At 47.1% G+C, this 15,576-nt stretch overlaps 1 protein-coding gene across 2 annotated transcripts in view; it reads right to left on the bottom strand.

Moving 5' to 3' along the window:
* MGAT4B (alpha-1,3-mannosyl-glycoprotein 4-beta-N-acetylglucosaminyltransferase B) overlaps positions 1 to 15,154 on the bottom strand; it is a 283,704-nt gene extending 268,550 nt beyond the window's left edge. Inside the window, exon 1 of one of the 2 annotated variants that reach the window (XM_069969165.1) lies at positions 14,849 to 15,154. In XM_069969165.1, the coding sequence (XP_069825266.1) occupies positions 14,849 to 14,945 (97 nt within the window). In that variant the 5' untranslated portion in view covers positions 14,946 to 15,154. The remainder of the gene's footprint in view (positions 1 to 14,848) is intronic. The other variant, XM_069969166.1, reaches the window with a different exon arrangement.
* Between the last annotated feature and the right edge of the window lie 422 nt (positions 15,155 to 15,576).

Below are 15,576 nucleotides of genomic sequence, written 5' to 3'. Positions count from 1 at the left end.
GTCCTCAAATGGCGGACCACGGTCCAAACGCGGAGGCCAGCTGTCCGGACCCCTGCTGCAGCTCAGTATACCTGTATACCTTATAACGAGCGCTCATAGTAACCATGCAGCAGCACTGACAGAGAGGGAGCCATTGGCTTCCTCCCTGTCAGTCTCCCCTCACTGGCAGCAGCGGTCACAAGAGGCCACACTCTGTCTCTGGTGCCAGCGCTCGAGTGACGTCACTGGGATGTCGGCGCCAGGACAAGGGGAGTGTGGCCACAAGAGCGAAGAGAAGAGGAGTCACCCGGACCCAGGAGAGTATGTGTTTTTTTTATGTTATATGCTAGATAGGAGGGGAGAGCACAGGGAATCTATATAATTGAGGGAGCACACAGCGGGGGTCTATACACTACTGGGGGAGCGCACAGAGGGCTATATACTACTGGGGGAGCAACAGGGGGTCTATATACTACTGGGGGAGTGCACAGGGGGGCTATATACTACTGGGGGAGCACACAGGGGTCTATATACTACTGGGGGAGCAAAAGGGGGGCTATATACTACTGGGGGAGCACACAGGGGTCTATATACTACTGGGGGAGCAACAGGGGGGCTATATACTACTGGGGGAGCGCACAGGGGGGCTATATAAAGGGCTGGTGAGAGGAAAAATGCCAGTTTTCCCACTAATAAGCATCAATTCTGTATGTAAATAGTTCAACAACGTTTGTGAAAAGTAACAAAACATGTTTACTACTGATGTTAAGCTCGGACCTTCACCTGACAAAAGACCCCGGTAAGTGGACCTTCACTAAAAGTTGTTGAGTACCCCTGCCCTAAATTATAATTACAAAATATCCCTCTGCTGGGACCACCAGGCAGTAAAAGTTTGATTTCTCTACAGCACCACCACAGGAGAAATAAAGCATTACACCATGCCCGTTGATATCAAAGGCTTGTCTGTGTAACACAGGACAGGTCAGGTGTCAAACCTCCAGCTGTTGCAGAGCTACAATTCCCATCATGGCTATCCAGGCACGATGGAAATTGTAGTTTTGCATCAGCTGGAGGGGCTCATGTTTGACACTTCCGGATCAAAAGCCGCTCTTTGTACCTGTTCTTCTTTCTCAGAATTCCCTAAGAGGGTGTATGAAAATGAGTTTTCAAAACTGGAGAAGCCCTTTAATGTCTATTCTATAATGAAAACAAAAATCGCTTAGTCATACTAAAAGAAGGAAACTATTACATAAGGACATATAAACTGAATCTATTGCCGGATTAAAGCAGCAATGTATCAAAGTAAAAAAATATACAAAAATTAAAAAAAAAAAAAAACTGGAATCTTTAGTAGCAAACAGGATATATTTCGAGGTGCAGGGGTGACACGGGGCTCAGGCTGTTGCTATTTGTTGCTCACCAGATAACCGCTGCCAATTCCAGCACAGGATATGCACCAGCACATTCATCTGTGATAACAATGATAAAAACAAATTCATGTCAGCAGCACAATCTGAACAATTACAGCTCTGCAGACGCCACATTCCACGTACCATTACTCAACAGCAAACCACGCAGCCATTTACTGAGCTTCATAAACTTCACTACTTATCAACCATCTCTACTTTATAGGGATTTCCACAGAAAGGATGAATATCAAACCTGTGCGTGCAGCGCTACATTCCCTTACTGTGTTACTAGTCTGACATTCAGGATTCTGGGACAGCTGGGTGTCTTCCTTATCCCCTTTCTCATCTAATTTCCTCAATAATAGTCTGAATAAACTTTCACAGCTCTGTTCCATTGAAGTGAACAGAACATAATTGTAATACCACACACAAACCAAGGACAGAGGTGGTGCCGTTTTTCAAGAAAGTAATGTTTTTTCTTCTTATCAATGATACCCTCTTTGAAATTGTCGTCCAGAGACAACTCTTGTTTGGTTTTAAGAAAGTACCAACTTGCTGCAAAAACTGCAAAAAAAATTAAAAAAAATAATAAAGCATACTCACCTGCCCTCATCCCCTGTCGCTGCCAATATGACAGCTCCCCGTCCCCGCAGCTCTCCTCTTCTTCCTGTTTCTGAAGACATGCTAACCCTAAAGAAACCGCCCACTCAACCGGTCACAGTGGTGATTCACCTCTCATGCAGGGTTGTCATCTTATCAGAAGCAGGAAGACGCAGCAGGACTGGAAGGTTTCGGAAAAGCAGCGGTATGGAATAAGGGCAGGCAAGTATGCTTTATTTTTCCTTTTTGCAGCACCCAAAAAAAAAAAAAGTCATCAACCTTGACTCTGCCTTCGAGAGTCTTGTGCAGTCAAGCTGGTACAACGTGTTGTTTACCCTCAATTGTTTATATATCAGTGTCTCTTTCTTGCATCTGTAATGTGGCTGCAATGTAAAGGCCCTATTCCACTGAACTTTTTCAAACGATTATCGTTCATAAAATCGTTCAAACGACCGCTCGTTAACTATATTCGTTCTGTGAAATGGCTGTAAACGAGCGAACGACAACAGCAAAATAGTCGTTGAGTCGTTCACAATTTTTTTTCAACATGTGGAAAAAAATCGTTGGTCTTTCAACAATAATTTGCTAATCTTTTCGTTGAATAAAAAAATCTTTCAGTCGTTCTTGAAATGTCTACCTACATTTCCCCACGTTTTAAACGACCATGTAACGATGTAACGACCGCAAAAAAATCGTTACACTATAGATATAGTTCACGTTCCCACACGTATTATGTGTTATCGTTCGCTTAAAAAAAAAATTGTTAAGTGTTTGTTAACGAGCGGTTGTTGGAGCGAGTCTGTGAATGATAATCGTTCCGTGAAATAGGGCTATAAGGGCCCTATTTCACCGGACGATTATCGTTCAGATTATCGTTAAATCGTTCGAATCTAAACGATAATCGTTCGGTTGAAATGCAGTTAACGATTAACGACCGAAAGAGAAATCGTTGATCGCTTTATATAAGACCTGGACCTATTTTTATCGTTGCTCGTTCGCAAAACGTTCACAAATCGTTCGCATTGAATAAGACATAAGACGCAATAGCGAATAAATAGCGAAGAAAAAAACATCGCAATTACGATCATAAGTAACGATTATCGTTCCATGGAAATGACTGAACGTTTTCAGGTCTTTCGCAATAGCGGTCGTTTGAGATCGTTAATCGTTAACGACTATGCGAACGATAATCGTCCGGTGGAATAGTGCCCTAAGTTGAAGGTTCTGTGCTCATTGGCCTGCTGCCAGCATTCTTCTCCTTCTTCCAGACCATCTTTCTGCCACGCTCTGATCATGTTCTGATTCAGAGACCTGTATATATAGGTGCAGTCCAACAGGTACAGTGTAAGCAGGTAGAATCACATCACCTAGCCACATCAAGAGTCCAGCTTCAGAACCATTAAGTCTAGCTTCAGAACCAGCCCATAAATACAATTATATAGGTGAAAGAGAGTACTGGAGAGGGTCAAGAAACTGGAAGCCCCATGAATGCACTGAACGGAGGGTCCTGACTACTAGACGTGGTCACACATCAGGGATCCTGCACTATGAGAGTGGCTGATAGCAACCAATCAAACATTTCTAGAGCCACATGAATGAAGCCCATCATCATCTTTATCATCTCCCACATTTACTCCTGGCATGACAGAGGAGCGCACAACAAATCTCTATCAGTGAAGACGCTGTGACTTCATCCTGGACAGAGCGTCCTTTCAAAAGATGAATCATACAGCACAATCGATATCTGCATGGTAGACTTCACCACGGCGCTGGCAGGAGACGTAATGACTGCGCTGCTGAAGACACGGCTCATTCAGGAGGCAGCGTGCCATCTGCACAACATGGGGGTCTCAGCTCTCATTCCATTCAGGTAATAAGGTCGCTCTGTCACTTCACATACAGACACAGCGGCTCTGGAGGGCACAGGTGCAAACAAAAAATCATATAAAAATACAAAGAAAGGTAAATAGAGCCTATATATATATATATATATATATATATATATATATATATATATATATATATATAAAGAAATACATATGTTTCTGCATAATTTACCCCAACTCCCACCTCTTTGCAGGACATTCAGGTAACCTACCCTTTATATCAGGGATGGGGGACCTTTGGCCCTCCAGCTGTTGCAAAACTACAACTCCCATCATGCCTGGACAGCCTTCGGCTGTCCAGGCATGATGGGAGTTGTAGTTTTGCAGCAGCTGGAGGGCCGAAGGTCCCCATTCCTGTTTTAGATATATACCACATTCCAAAATCATGGGAATGATAGGAGATACTGGTAAGACAACATGTTTTCCCGCATTACACCGTATGGCATGTGTCCAGAATGTCAAGTGTGAAGTAACCAGATTTATTCTATGTGGATTACTCTATCAACATGCTACAAATTACATTTATCCTCAAAAAGGCCAATTTACTCCCAATTTACTATGGGCAGCCTGGGGCTCTTTATATTCTAGAACGGGAATCTTAGATTTAATGCAAGAAAAATAAGAGTTTAGCAATGCAAAAAAATGAAAAGCAAATGAAAATAAAAAAAATAATAAAAAAAAAATTAATAATTCAGAAGAAAATTGGCGGCGCGGCGCACACACAGCTCTTAAATGCTGACTCTAAAAAAAAAATATGCATCTTTGTAATATTGTACGCATTGTGCGATTTATAATCTTCATCAGGAGCTGCGGACTTGCCCAGGGTGACGCCATCAGGGTAACCCAGGACTGGACTTTATGCAGCATTCTAAACCACAGGAAGGAAACTATACTGCTACTGCTCAGACAAGTGAAAAAATATGATGCTCTTGTAACTTATAGTGTTTGCTTCTATGGCAGTTTGGGTTAAGCTTGGGTTAGTGCTTTATTCACAGTTTACACTGCTCAGTACTGCTCTATATTGTCCTCCATCCTGCTGCTGCTTCTGAGGGTGTGCTATAGAGATACTAGAGACCACAATCCCTAGTTCTTTGTTTGCAGTGCACCAGTGACATCATATAAGCTAGGCTCCAGCTGCTACTGCTCAAAACTGGTAAAAAATGTCATGTTCAATACATTTAGACCACCCCTCGCTTAACATCCTCCGCTAAAAGAGTTATACTTGTAGGGTTCACCAAGAGAAATATTTTTACAAATACACTCATTTACCAAACCTGATATGCTGCTATATCTTGATCTGACAGCTTGTTGTCTAGGTTACCAACCACCACTCTGCTCTAAAAGCACTAGTCAGTTGTTGCCTCACTGTGAGCACTCCACGGAAGCAGGGTACACACAGAGTACATGTTCTAGAGATGACGTCTCAATGTCATAGCGCTGTGTATCTCTATTTGTCAGCACATACACAAACCCCATTCCTATCTACAATATTACACGTTGCGATCTGGAAAGTTACTGGTAGGAGCAATGATCTACTGTTCTGAATATCAATGTGTACACAACACAATGAGCAATTACCGGACTATAAAATATTACTATGACAAGCAGATAGCGTGCTGCCAGAACACAGATCACAGGTCAGCGCAACCAACAATAATTATGTGGGAGACATTGAAGGTAACAAGTGACTCATCTGCTGTCCAAAAACCCTCAGATACACAGAAGATTCCTCTGATTATAAAAGTCTGCTCATAGTTAACCCTTCGCAGTGGTGACAAGTTGATGTTAGTGCTCTCACTGCCGTTACTGAGTGTCCTCCATGGTGCCCAGCTATTTCTCATTCTTTCCATTTTACAAGGCAGGACCAAATCTGGGGTGTTTGCAAGTAGTACTCACATAGGAACATCCTTTCTCTTACAGCTCTGGCCAATCACAGGACAGCATTTAGTTCTCATTGTTATACCGTGACATAGTGAAAATGACGGCGCGCTGGGCTAAACGGGCTGGCACTGTGCTGGGGGATGAGTAATACACCATTATAGATTTCACATGGAGAAAATGGGTAACTGGTGCACTAGCTTTGTGGAGAGCATGGCAACAAAGGGGTTATACTAAGCACTGAACTGTTGTCTATAATAAAGCTTAAGGAGGAGAGAATTATATTCAGGAGGTAGCACTGTGTAATGGTAATGAAAAGCTAAAGGGAGGGGGGAGATTACATTCAGGAGGTAGCACTGTGTAATGATAATGAGGATCTAAAGGGCGGGGGGAGGTTACATTTGGAAGGTAGCACTGTGTAATGTTAATGAAAAGCTAAAAGGAGTTTGGAGATTACATTCAGTAGGTAGCACTGTTTAATGATAAGATAAAGGGGGGATTACATTCAAGAGGTAGCACTGTGTAATGATAATGAGGATCTAAAGGGCGGGGGGAGGTTACATTTAGGAGTTAGCGTTGTGTACATACAGTAGCACTAACACTGGTATTTAAACAAGGGATAACAGAGCAGAATTTTATGGGTGGCCATAGATTAGAATGAAGCTTTGATATACCTTTTATTCACTGTGACTCCTCTCTTGACAAGACAGACTCCCAGATTCAATTTACACAGTCCCCTGCACATATCACAAGCTCTCTCCTTCCCTGCAAACAGTAGTACACTGCTTGTTAGGCTAAATATGTATTTAGTAACAGCTAGATGAGGATGGGGGCAGGGTTTTGTATATGCAGGAGACAATGAGGGAGATTGGAAGAGAGCCTGAAAAAGCCTGGGCTGTTTATCTGCAAGCTGACGTAGTCTGCCTGTTGAATATGACCACACTGACTCTGAAAGGTAATGCTGGGTTTACACGGAACGAATTCGAACGATAATCGTACGTGTAAACGCAGCGAACGATCGCACGACGAGAGAGAAATCGTTCATTTTGATCTTTTAACTTGTTCTTAAATCGTCGTTCACAAAAAAAATCGCCGATCGTTCCGTGTAAACAGTCGTCGCGCGATAGTCCAGCTGCTCGGCCCCCTGCTCATCCGCAGCCCCCTGCGCCGGCTCGATCGCCACCCCCGCTGCTCCGATAGCCACCCTCGCCGCCGCCGCTCCGATCGCCACCCCCCGCCGCCGCTCCGATCGCCACCCCCACGCCGCCACCGCTCCGATCGCCACCCCCACGCCGCCGCCGCCCCGATCGCCCCCGCCGGCCAGGCCGCGAGCATACGTTACCTGCTCCGCGTAGCAGGTCTTCGACATCCCCGGCTCCCCTCTTCAGTGCACTGATTGGCTGAAGAGGGGAGCCGGGAATTTCAAATGCCTCCTCTTCAGCCAATCAGTGCTCCTCTTCAGCATTGATTGGGGTGGCAATCGGAGCGGCAGCGGGGGGGAGATCGGGGCGGCGGTTGACCGTGGGGCCGGGCTGTAGATGAGTAGGGGGCCGGGCTGTGGGCGGGCCGGGCTGCGTGCGCGCGATCGCAAAACGATTTTTCTGTATGATATATCGTACCGTCTAAATGCTGATCGTTATAAATCAGTGCTGCCTTGCATTGATTGGCTGAAGAAGGGAGCCGGGAATTTCAAACGGCTCCTCTTCAGCCAATCAGTGCTGAAGAGGAGAACTGATTGGCTGAAAAGGAGCCGTTTGAAATTCCCAGCTTCCCTCTTCAGCCAATCAGTGCATTGAAGAGCGGAGCCGGGGATGTCGAAGACCTGCTACGCAGAGCAGGTAACGTATGCTCGCGGCCGGGCCGGCGGGGGCGATCGGAGCGGCGACGGTTGACCGTGGGGCCGGGCTGCGGATGAGCAGGGGGCTGGGCCGGGCTGCGTGCGCGCGATCGCAAAACAATTTTTCTTTACGATATATCGTACCGTCTAAACGCTGATCGTTATAAAAAAAATTGTTACTTCGAAATCGTTAATCGTGCGATCGGCCCAATTATCGCTCTGTGTAAACTTAGCATAACTCAAGGCAATTATTGTGTAAATTCCAGTAAACCTAGTTCTGTATGTGCACAGTGCTGCAGCATTAGGGTATGTGGACATGTCAATTCTTTAGGCGGACGGCGGAATTCACCGAAGAGTATCATTGAGTCTATGGGACAGGTGAAATTTCAAGCGGAGGCTGCGCGTCGGAATCCGCTTGAAGTCTCCGTGCATAATTTGCAGTGTGCACATACCCTAACTCCCTATCTGCCTCCATTTAGCTTGTTAGCAGGTCAGTTCTTTGTGTAACCCCTTCCTTGCTGTGCTGCTTCTTTCATGTTTGCTAACATTAAACCTTGCAAACCCTTTGAATCAGAAACCTCTCCCTCAATGCAGTCTACTAAGAAGATCATTACAAAGGGAAGAATCATAGCAGAGGGGAGATGATGTTCTGAGACTGACCAGAGGCATGAAGAAAAGGAAGCTAAGATACGCTTTCACTTTATTAGATGTGAATATGGCCTTAACATGATATAGTGCCCCCTCCACACACACACACACACACACACACACACACACACACACACACACACACTGTATGTGTGGTTCTCAGCACCATGCACAAGCTTAGATACTGTACAATCGATATATACCTAGCACGGTAAGGGTAGCTAAGGATACAGCGACTATCACTTTATACAAGCATTCCTATCTCATACAGTGATGGCAAATCGCCAGGAAAGTGCCACTTTAAGACCGACCTCTGGTACCACCCTGGAACACAGCACAGCTCCATTCAGGTGAATAGAATATCACTATGATAACAACGGATTATATAGTAATGACATCTTAGTCATATACTATCAATTTATGATATAGGAATACCTATTTAGAGGGATTATCTAGGCTCAGAAGAACATAGCTGACTTCTTGCAGAAACAGCACCTCTGCTGTCGTCAGTCTGGGTGTGGGTTTTGCAGCACAGTTCCATTGACGTGAATAGAGCTAAACTGTAATACCAGCCACAAACAGAGATGGCGTTGTTTTGCCATGAAAGTGCTTTTTCTAATTCTGGTTAACCCCTTTAAGGCCACGACTGTGACACAGTTTCTGAATATTCCCTTTATATTTGGAAAGCCCAGGAAGGGTCCCTAAAACCAGAAGACGTGTACCACCTTCCTGTGTATTCTGTCCGTACAATAACAACATTCGGCACACTTCCACATAGCTGGAGCCGGCTCAGCAAGACTCGCTCCACACAACGCTGCAAGAGACACGCAGAAAGCCATATTGTTTTTACTACAAGCAATAACATCAAATCAGAAAAGAAAACCAACAAAGGGAATGAGGCGAGAACAATCCTGGGATATAAAACAGAAGACTTGTGTATGATCATAAAGCTGATTGTCACCATCACAGAAGGAGCCTAGAGGGTGGGAGAATTCAGGAAGCCCTACAAGGAACGAAGGCCGTCTGCTTTCTGGCACTTTGCAGCAGAATGCACGGACAGGTGAAGACGATGAGGAGAAGAAGAGGGAAGCTATTGCCATGAATGAATGAGAAGCTGTTGCTAGAGCAGTGACGCATGACTGTGAGCATACAGGAGACTCCGCACGGCAGCTCCTATCATACACTACACATTTCTGCCATTTCTCTCATCTCCTTCTATTTCATGGCATGTGCCCCCCATGCTACTGGGCAGAATAAGGGCCAAAGCAGCAAGAGCCTTCATCTCTTCTATCACACAAAGAACAGTTACATCCTAGTAAAGGGGGACGGCTATGTAAAGTGCGGACACGACCGTATCCACCTGGAAACAGAGCGGGGCAGGTGGATGATATGCACTAAAAACAATAAGCAAATACCTAATGCCAGTGTAGAGATGCCACCTCCCCAGCACCCAAGGGAGGCCTGATGTGTGAGCACGATGCCAATGATGCCAACATCTCACTTTAGATGAACTCAGTCCTGGTATTAATCCAGGAGGAGGACGCCGAGGCTCCATGTACAACGTAACCAGATCCACAGAACAGAAAGCAGAGCCGGCTTTGTTATCATTGGGCTGTGTTCACATGGTGTGTTTGTTCTGCTATATATATATATATATATATATATATATATATATATATATATATATATACACACACATATATATACATACACACACACACGTTTCACCGCAGATCCACACAGTTTTGCAACATGGTTTTAAGGCAGGGATGGGGAATCTTAGGCCTTCTAGCTGTTGCAAAACTACAGTTCCCATCATGCCTGGACAGCCTTCGGCATGATGGGAATTGTAGTTTTGAAACAGTTAGAGGGCCGAAGGTTCCCCATCCCTGTTTTAAGGGGTGGAAAAGAAATGCGCTTCATCACAAATCCATGTTTTTTCCATTGTTTTCTTTTTTCCCTTAAAGGGGGTTAGCAAGGATTTTAAAAGTACAGCTACTTTCTTACAAAAAACAGCGCCACCCTGTCCTAAGTTTGTGTGAGGTATTACAACAGCTCCATTTACTTCAATGGAACCATGCTATTAAATCCACATGCAAACTGGGGACAAGAGTGGTGCTGTTTCTGGAAGAAAGCGGCCATGTTTTTCTTAGCATTCTGGGAAATCTTAAAGGGGTACTCCAGCGGGGGGCACTTTAGTGCTGGGACCGGGGAGGAGGTGGCCGAGGGAAAAGACGTCCACTCACCTCCCCGGTTCCCAGCGGGATCCGTTTCAAGTCCGCTCAGATCCCGCCTCCTTCACTGAGTGGCTGAGCGGACCTGAGACATCACGTCTCAGGCCCGCGTCAGACACCCGGAAGCAGCCGGGAACCAGGCACCGGAGCGCCGCGATGCCGGACCCGCCACTGGAACCGGGGAGGTGAGTGGACGTCTTTTCCCTTGGCCACCTCCTCCCCGGTCCCAGCCCAAAAGTGCCCCCCCCCCCGCTGGAGTACCCCTTTAATGTTAACCTTTCAACAACTCGGTCCTAAAACATCAGGCGCTTTTGACCGATTTTAAAGGCACATGATGGTTTCCATAATTCTTCCAGTTTTTAAAAAAAAAATGCCTAAAAGCCATGTAGGTTTGTTTTGTATTGTTTTATGTTTTATGTTAAAAAATAAAAATAAAAAAATAAATGCTTTGTGTGAGCATGGCCTCACTTTATTTCATGGCCACCCAAAAAAGTTTTTTGTTTTTTTTATTTTTTAAGTTTTATTATCCTTGAGTCTTAAAACCTGCAAGTAGCGGATGTTTTATTTTTATTTTGCATCAGTCACTATGATACATAGTATGAATAGTCCATAGGTTGGGTTGGTGTGAGTGTTGAGTGTTTTATTTAAAGTTTGTTTGTTTGTTTGTTTGTTTTAGTTTACATTTATATTTTCCCTTTATTTATTTATTTATTTTTATTACCAAAATATATTCAGTAAGGTCACAGAAGACATCCTATGGGAGACACTTGTATCATGCCACTATTAAACGTTATCCCTTACCCAGAGGACGGGGCATAGCTGGCTGACTGGGAACCCCACCACTCACAGAGACCCGCATGGCCGGCGGTCACATACTCAGGGTATTTTAACTGGATTGACTGAATACAATGCCAGGAAATGGGACTTGAAAAGAGTATTCTGAGCTTTTCCTCTATAGGTGTCCTACAATTCTAATCACTTCTTGGCTTTGTATTGAATAATTGCAATTAAATACCTGAACATGTGAACAGATTGCGAGGTGTTTTGCAGGATTACAGGAAACTGCGCCACCTGTGTCTGTAGGTTGTGTTGGGAATTGCAGCACAGCTGTATGAACGGGAATGGGGCTGGGCTGCAATACCACACATTGCCTGTATACAGGTCTGGCACTGTGTTTTTGTTTGTTTTTTAGAAGAAAGCTGATGTTATGCCAAGCTGAGACTCTGAAAGCTTATCACTCCTGCCGGTAGAGAGGACAATGTTACAAGTGTCAGATACTAAATAATTTTGCCACATAAAATAGGACATGGGCAGAATAGAAGGGCAAAGTGATCGGCTTCCTGCAAACAATCTATGTTACCATGATCAAGGATTTCAAGGTAGCTGGCATCACTACCCTCTGTACACTATACCATCCCATTGGCATAACAAATAATATTGTCATGTCCACCTGGCTTACACATTACCCTAGTTACATGCCAGCTCAAACTAGTACAGTTACATACAACAGCCGGTCATAAGCTATGGGGCATAATCACATGCACGGTGGGAACCATTATACCTGCCATGTGCCAGGGGGTCGCATCATAAGCACCAAGATATAGCAGTGACACGCCAGGTAGAAACCATGACAGTCACATAGCAGTACCTGTCATATGCCAGAGGGCATCATAACCACCTGGGTACAGCTATGTCACATACCGGGGGGCATCATAACCACCTGGGTATAGCTATGTCACATACCAGGGGGCATCATAACCACCTGGGTATAGCTATGTCACATACCAGGGGGCATCAACATAACCACCTATAGCTATGTCACATACCAGGGGGCATCATAACCACCTGGGTATAGCTATGTCACATACCAGGGGGCATCATAACCACCTGGGTATAGCTATGTCACATACCGGGGGGCATCATAACCACCTGGGTATAGCTATGTCACATACCAGGGGGCATCCTAACCACCTGGGTATAGTTATGTCACATACCAGGGAGCATCAACATAACCACCTATAGCTATAACTCTAGTCACATGCCAGGTAAATACTATAACAGTCACATACCACTACCTGCCAGATGCCAGGGGGCATCATAACATGGGTATAGCTATAACTCTAGTCACATGCCAGGTAGATACCAGAGCAGTGACACAGCAGTATCTGTCGGGTGCCAGGGGGCATCATCCAACCCTCCTAGGCAGCTGCATACGTCTGAGGTCAACAACATGGGCATCTAGGTGCCTTCACTACTTCTGACAGACAGTAATGTAAACACAAGACTTGTGCCCCATGCAGAAGTGTGCCAGCGGTGAACGATCATAACCCATGGTAAAGTAGCCCTGAGCAGACCCAGTACCCATCACCATTTGGTCACAGCTGAAATTCTCACCACATTTCAGGGATGGTACCAGTTGGGCACACATACTGGAATAGGGCACCTCTACCTAGGCACACATTATACTCCTGTGCCATGCCTGGAGGTGCCACCTCTACCAGCTGGGCACAGCATATACTCCATGCCTGGAGATGCCACCCCTACCACCTGGGCACATCTTATACTCCATGCCTGGAGATGCCACCTTCACCACCTGGGCACAGCATATACTCCATGCCTGGAGATGCCACCTCTACCACCTGGACACATCATATACCCCATGCCTGGAGATGCCACCTCTACCACCTGGGCCCCCCTTTTCCCCTATGCCTGGAGATGCCACCTCTACCACCTGGGCACACATATACCCCATGCCTGGAGATGCCACCTTCACCACCTGGGCACACATATACCCCATGCCTTGAGATGCCACCTTCACCACCTGGGCACACATATACCCCATGCCTGGAGATGCCACCTCTACCACCTGGGCACATCATATACCCCATGCCTGGAGATGCCACCTCTACCACCTGGGCACATCATATACCCCATGCCTGGAGATGCCACCTCTACCAGCTGGGCACATCTTATACCCCATGCCTGGAGATGCTACCTCTACCACCTGGGCACATCTTATACTCCATGCCTGGAGATGCCACCTCTACCACCTGGGCACAGCATATACCCCATGCCTGGAGATGCCACCTCTACCACCTGGGCACAGCATATACCCCATGCCTGGAGATGCCACCTCTACCACCTGGGCACACATATACCCCATGCCTGGAGATGCCACCTCTACCACCTGGGCACATCTTATACCCCATGCCTGGAGATGCCACCTCTACCACCTGGGCACATCTTATACCCCATGCCTGGAGATGCCACCTCTACCACCTGGGCACAGCATATACCCCATGCCTGGAGATGCCACCTCTACCACCTGGGCACACATATACCCCATGCCTGGAGATGCCACCTCTACCACCTGGGCACAGCATATACCCCATGCCTGGAGATGCCACCTCTACCACCTGGGCACACATATACCCCATGCCTGGAGATGCCACCTCTACCACCTGGGCACAGCATATACCCCATGCCTGGAGATGCCACCTCTACCACCTGGGCACACATATACCCCATGCCTGGAGATGCCACCTCTACCACCTGGGCACATCTTATACCCCATGCCTGGAGATGCCACCTCTACCACCTGGGCACACATATACCCCATGCCTGGAGATGCCACCTCTACCACCTGGGCACACATATACCCCATGCCTGGAGATGCCACCTCTCCCACCTGGGCACACATATACCCCATGCCTGGAGATGCCACCTCTACCACCTGGGCACATCATATACCCCATGCCTGGAGATGCCACCTCTACCACCTGGGCACACATATACCCCATGCCTGGAGATGCCACCTCTACCACCTGGGCACAGCATATACCCCATGCCTGGAGATGCCACCTCTCCCACCTGGGCACATCTTATACCCCATGCCTGGAGATGCCACCTCTACCACCTGGGCACATCTTATACCCCATGCCTGGAGATGCCACCTCTACCACCTGGGCACACATATACTCCATGCCTGGAGATGCCACCTCTACCACCTGGGCACACATATACCCCATGCCTGGAGATGCCACCTCTCCCACCTGGGCACACATATACCCCATGCCTGGAGATGCCACCTCTACCACCTGGGCACATCTTATACCCCATGCCTGGAGATGCCACCTCTACCACCTGGGCACACATATACCCCATGCCTGGAGATGCCACCTCTACCACCTGGGCACAGCATATACCCCATGCCTGGAGATGCCACCTCTCCCACCTGGGCACATCTTATACCCCATGCCTGGAGATGCCACCTCTACCACCTGGGCACATCTTTGGCACAGAGGGGGCATTAGTCCATGAATGAATGACCTTGGCACAGTGAAGCACACAGAGTGGCCCCCGGGGGCCGGAGCTCACCTTTCTGCCCGCTGAATGCCGTGTACCAGGACAGGGAGAGAAAGATGCAGAAGCAGAAGGCGAGCAGAGTCAGGAAAGTGCCATTGCGGAGCCTCATCTCCTCCTCCTGCTGCTCCTCAGCCTGGGCGGGGGCGGCTGCATGTCCGGGGGTCGGGGGTGGGGGATGAAGGTGTCCGGTGTACCCCTCTGTGTCTCTCTATCCGCGGCGTGTAACAGCACACAGCTCCCGGGAGCGACGACTGACAGCGGAGACACCGCCGGCCACACGAGCGGAGCACACATGCGCGTCCGCGCAGACACCAGTCACGCGCTTGGCGGGGGCGGGGGGTGCGGGAGCGCGCCTGTGACGTCATGTGCCGCTCCAGTGAAACAACAATTGACAGCGAGCAGCACCGTGTACTACTATTGCCGCACCGTGCACTGTAACACTATCGCGCAATGTGCTCAGCTACACAACTCTTCCCTCCATACTGTATGACAACCAATAGGAAGCGGCAAAGTGAAGCAGGTACCTGTAGTAACAACCAATCAGATGCGAGCTTACATCTATCAGTAGCTGCTAAGAAAGTGAAAGAAGGAATGTGATTGGTTGCTGTAGGCAACCTTTAGCTACGCGTACAAATACAGCGCCACCACAGGCAAAACTGAGCATTGCACATTACACATTCAGTGCAATGAGTTTCCTGTGAGATGCAGGACAGGACGGGTCCTCCTGAGCATAGAAACTC

The sequence above is a fragment of the Dendropsophus ebraccatus genome, chromosome 1, assembly GCF_027789765.1.
Source record: "Dendropsophus ebraccatus isolate aDenEbr1 chromosome 1, aDenEbr1.pat, whole genome shotgun sequence".
NCBI lineage: Eukaryota > Metazoa > Chordata > Amphibia > Anura > Hylidae > Dendropsophus > Dendropsophus ebraccatus.
Note: the sequence above shows the minus strand (reverse complement) of the source record. Positions and strands in the feature narration are given on the sequence as shown.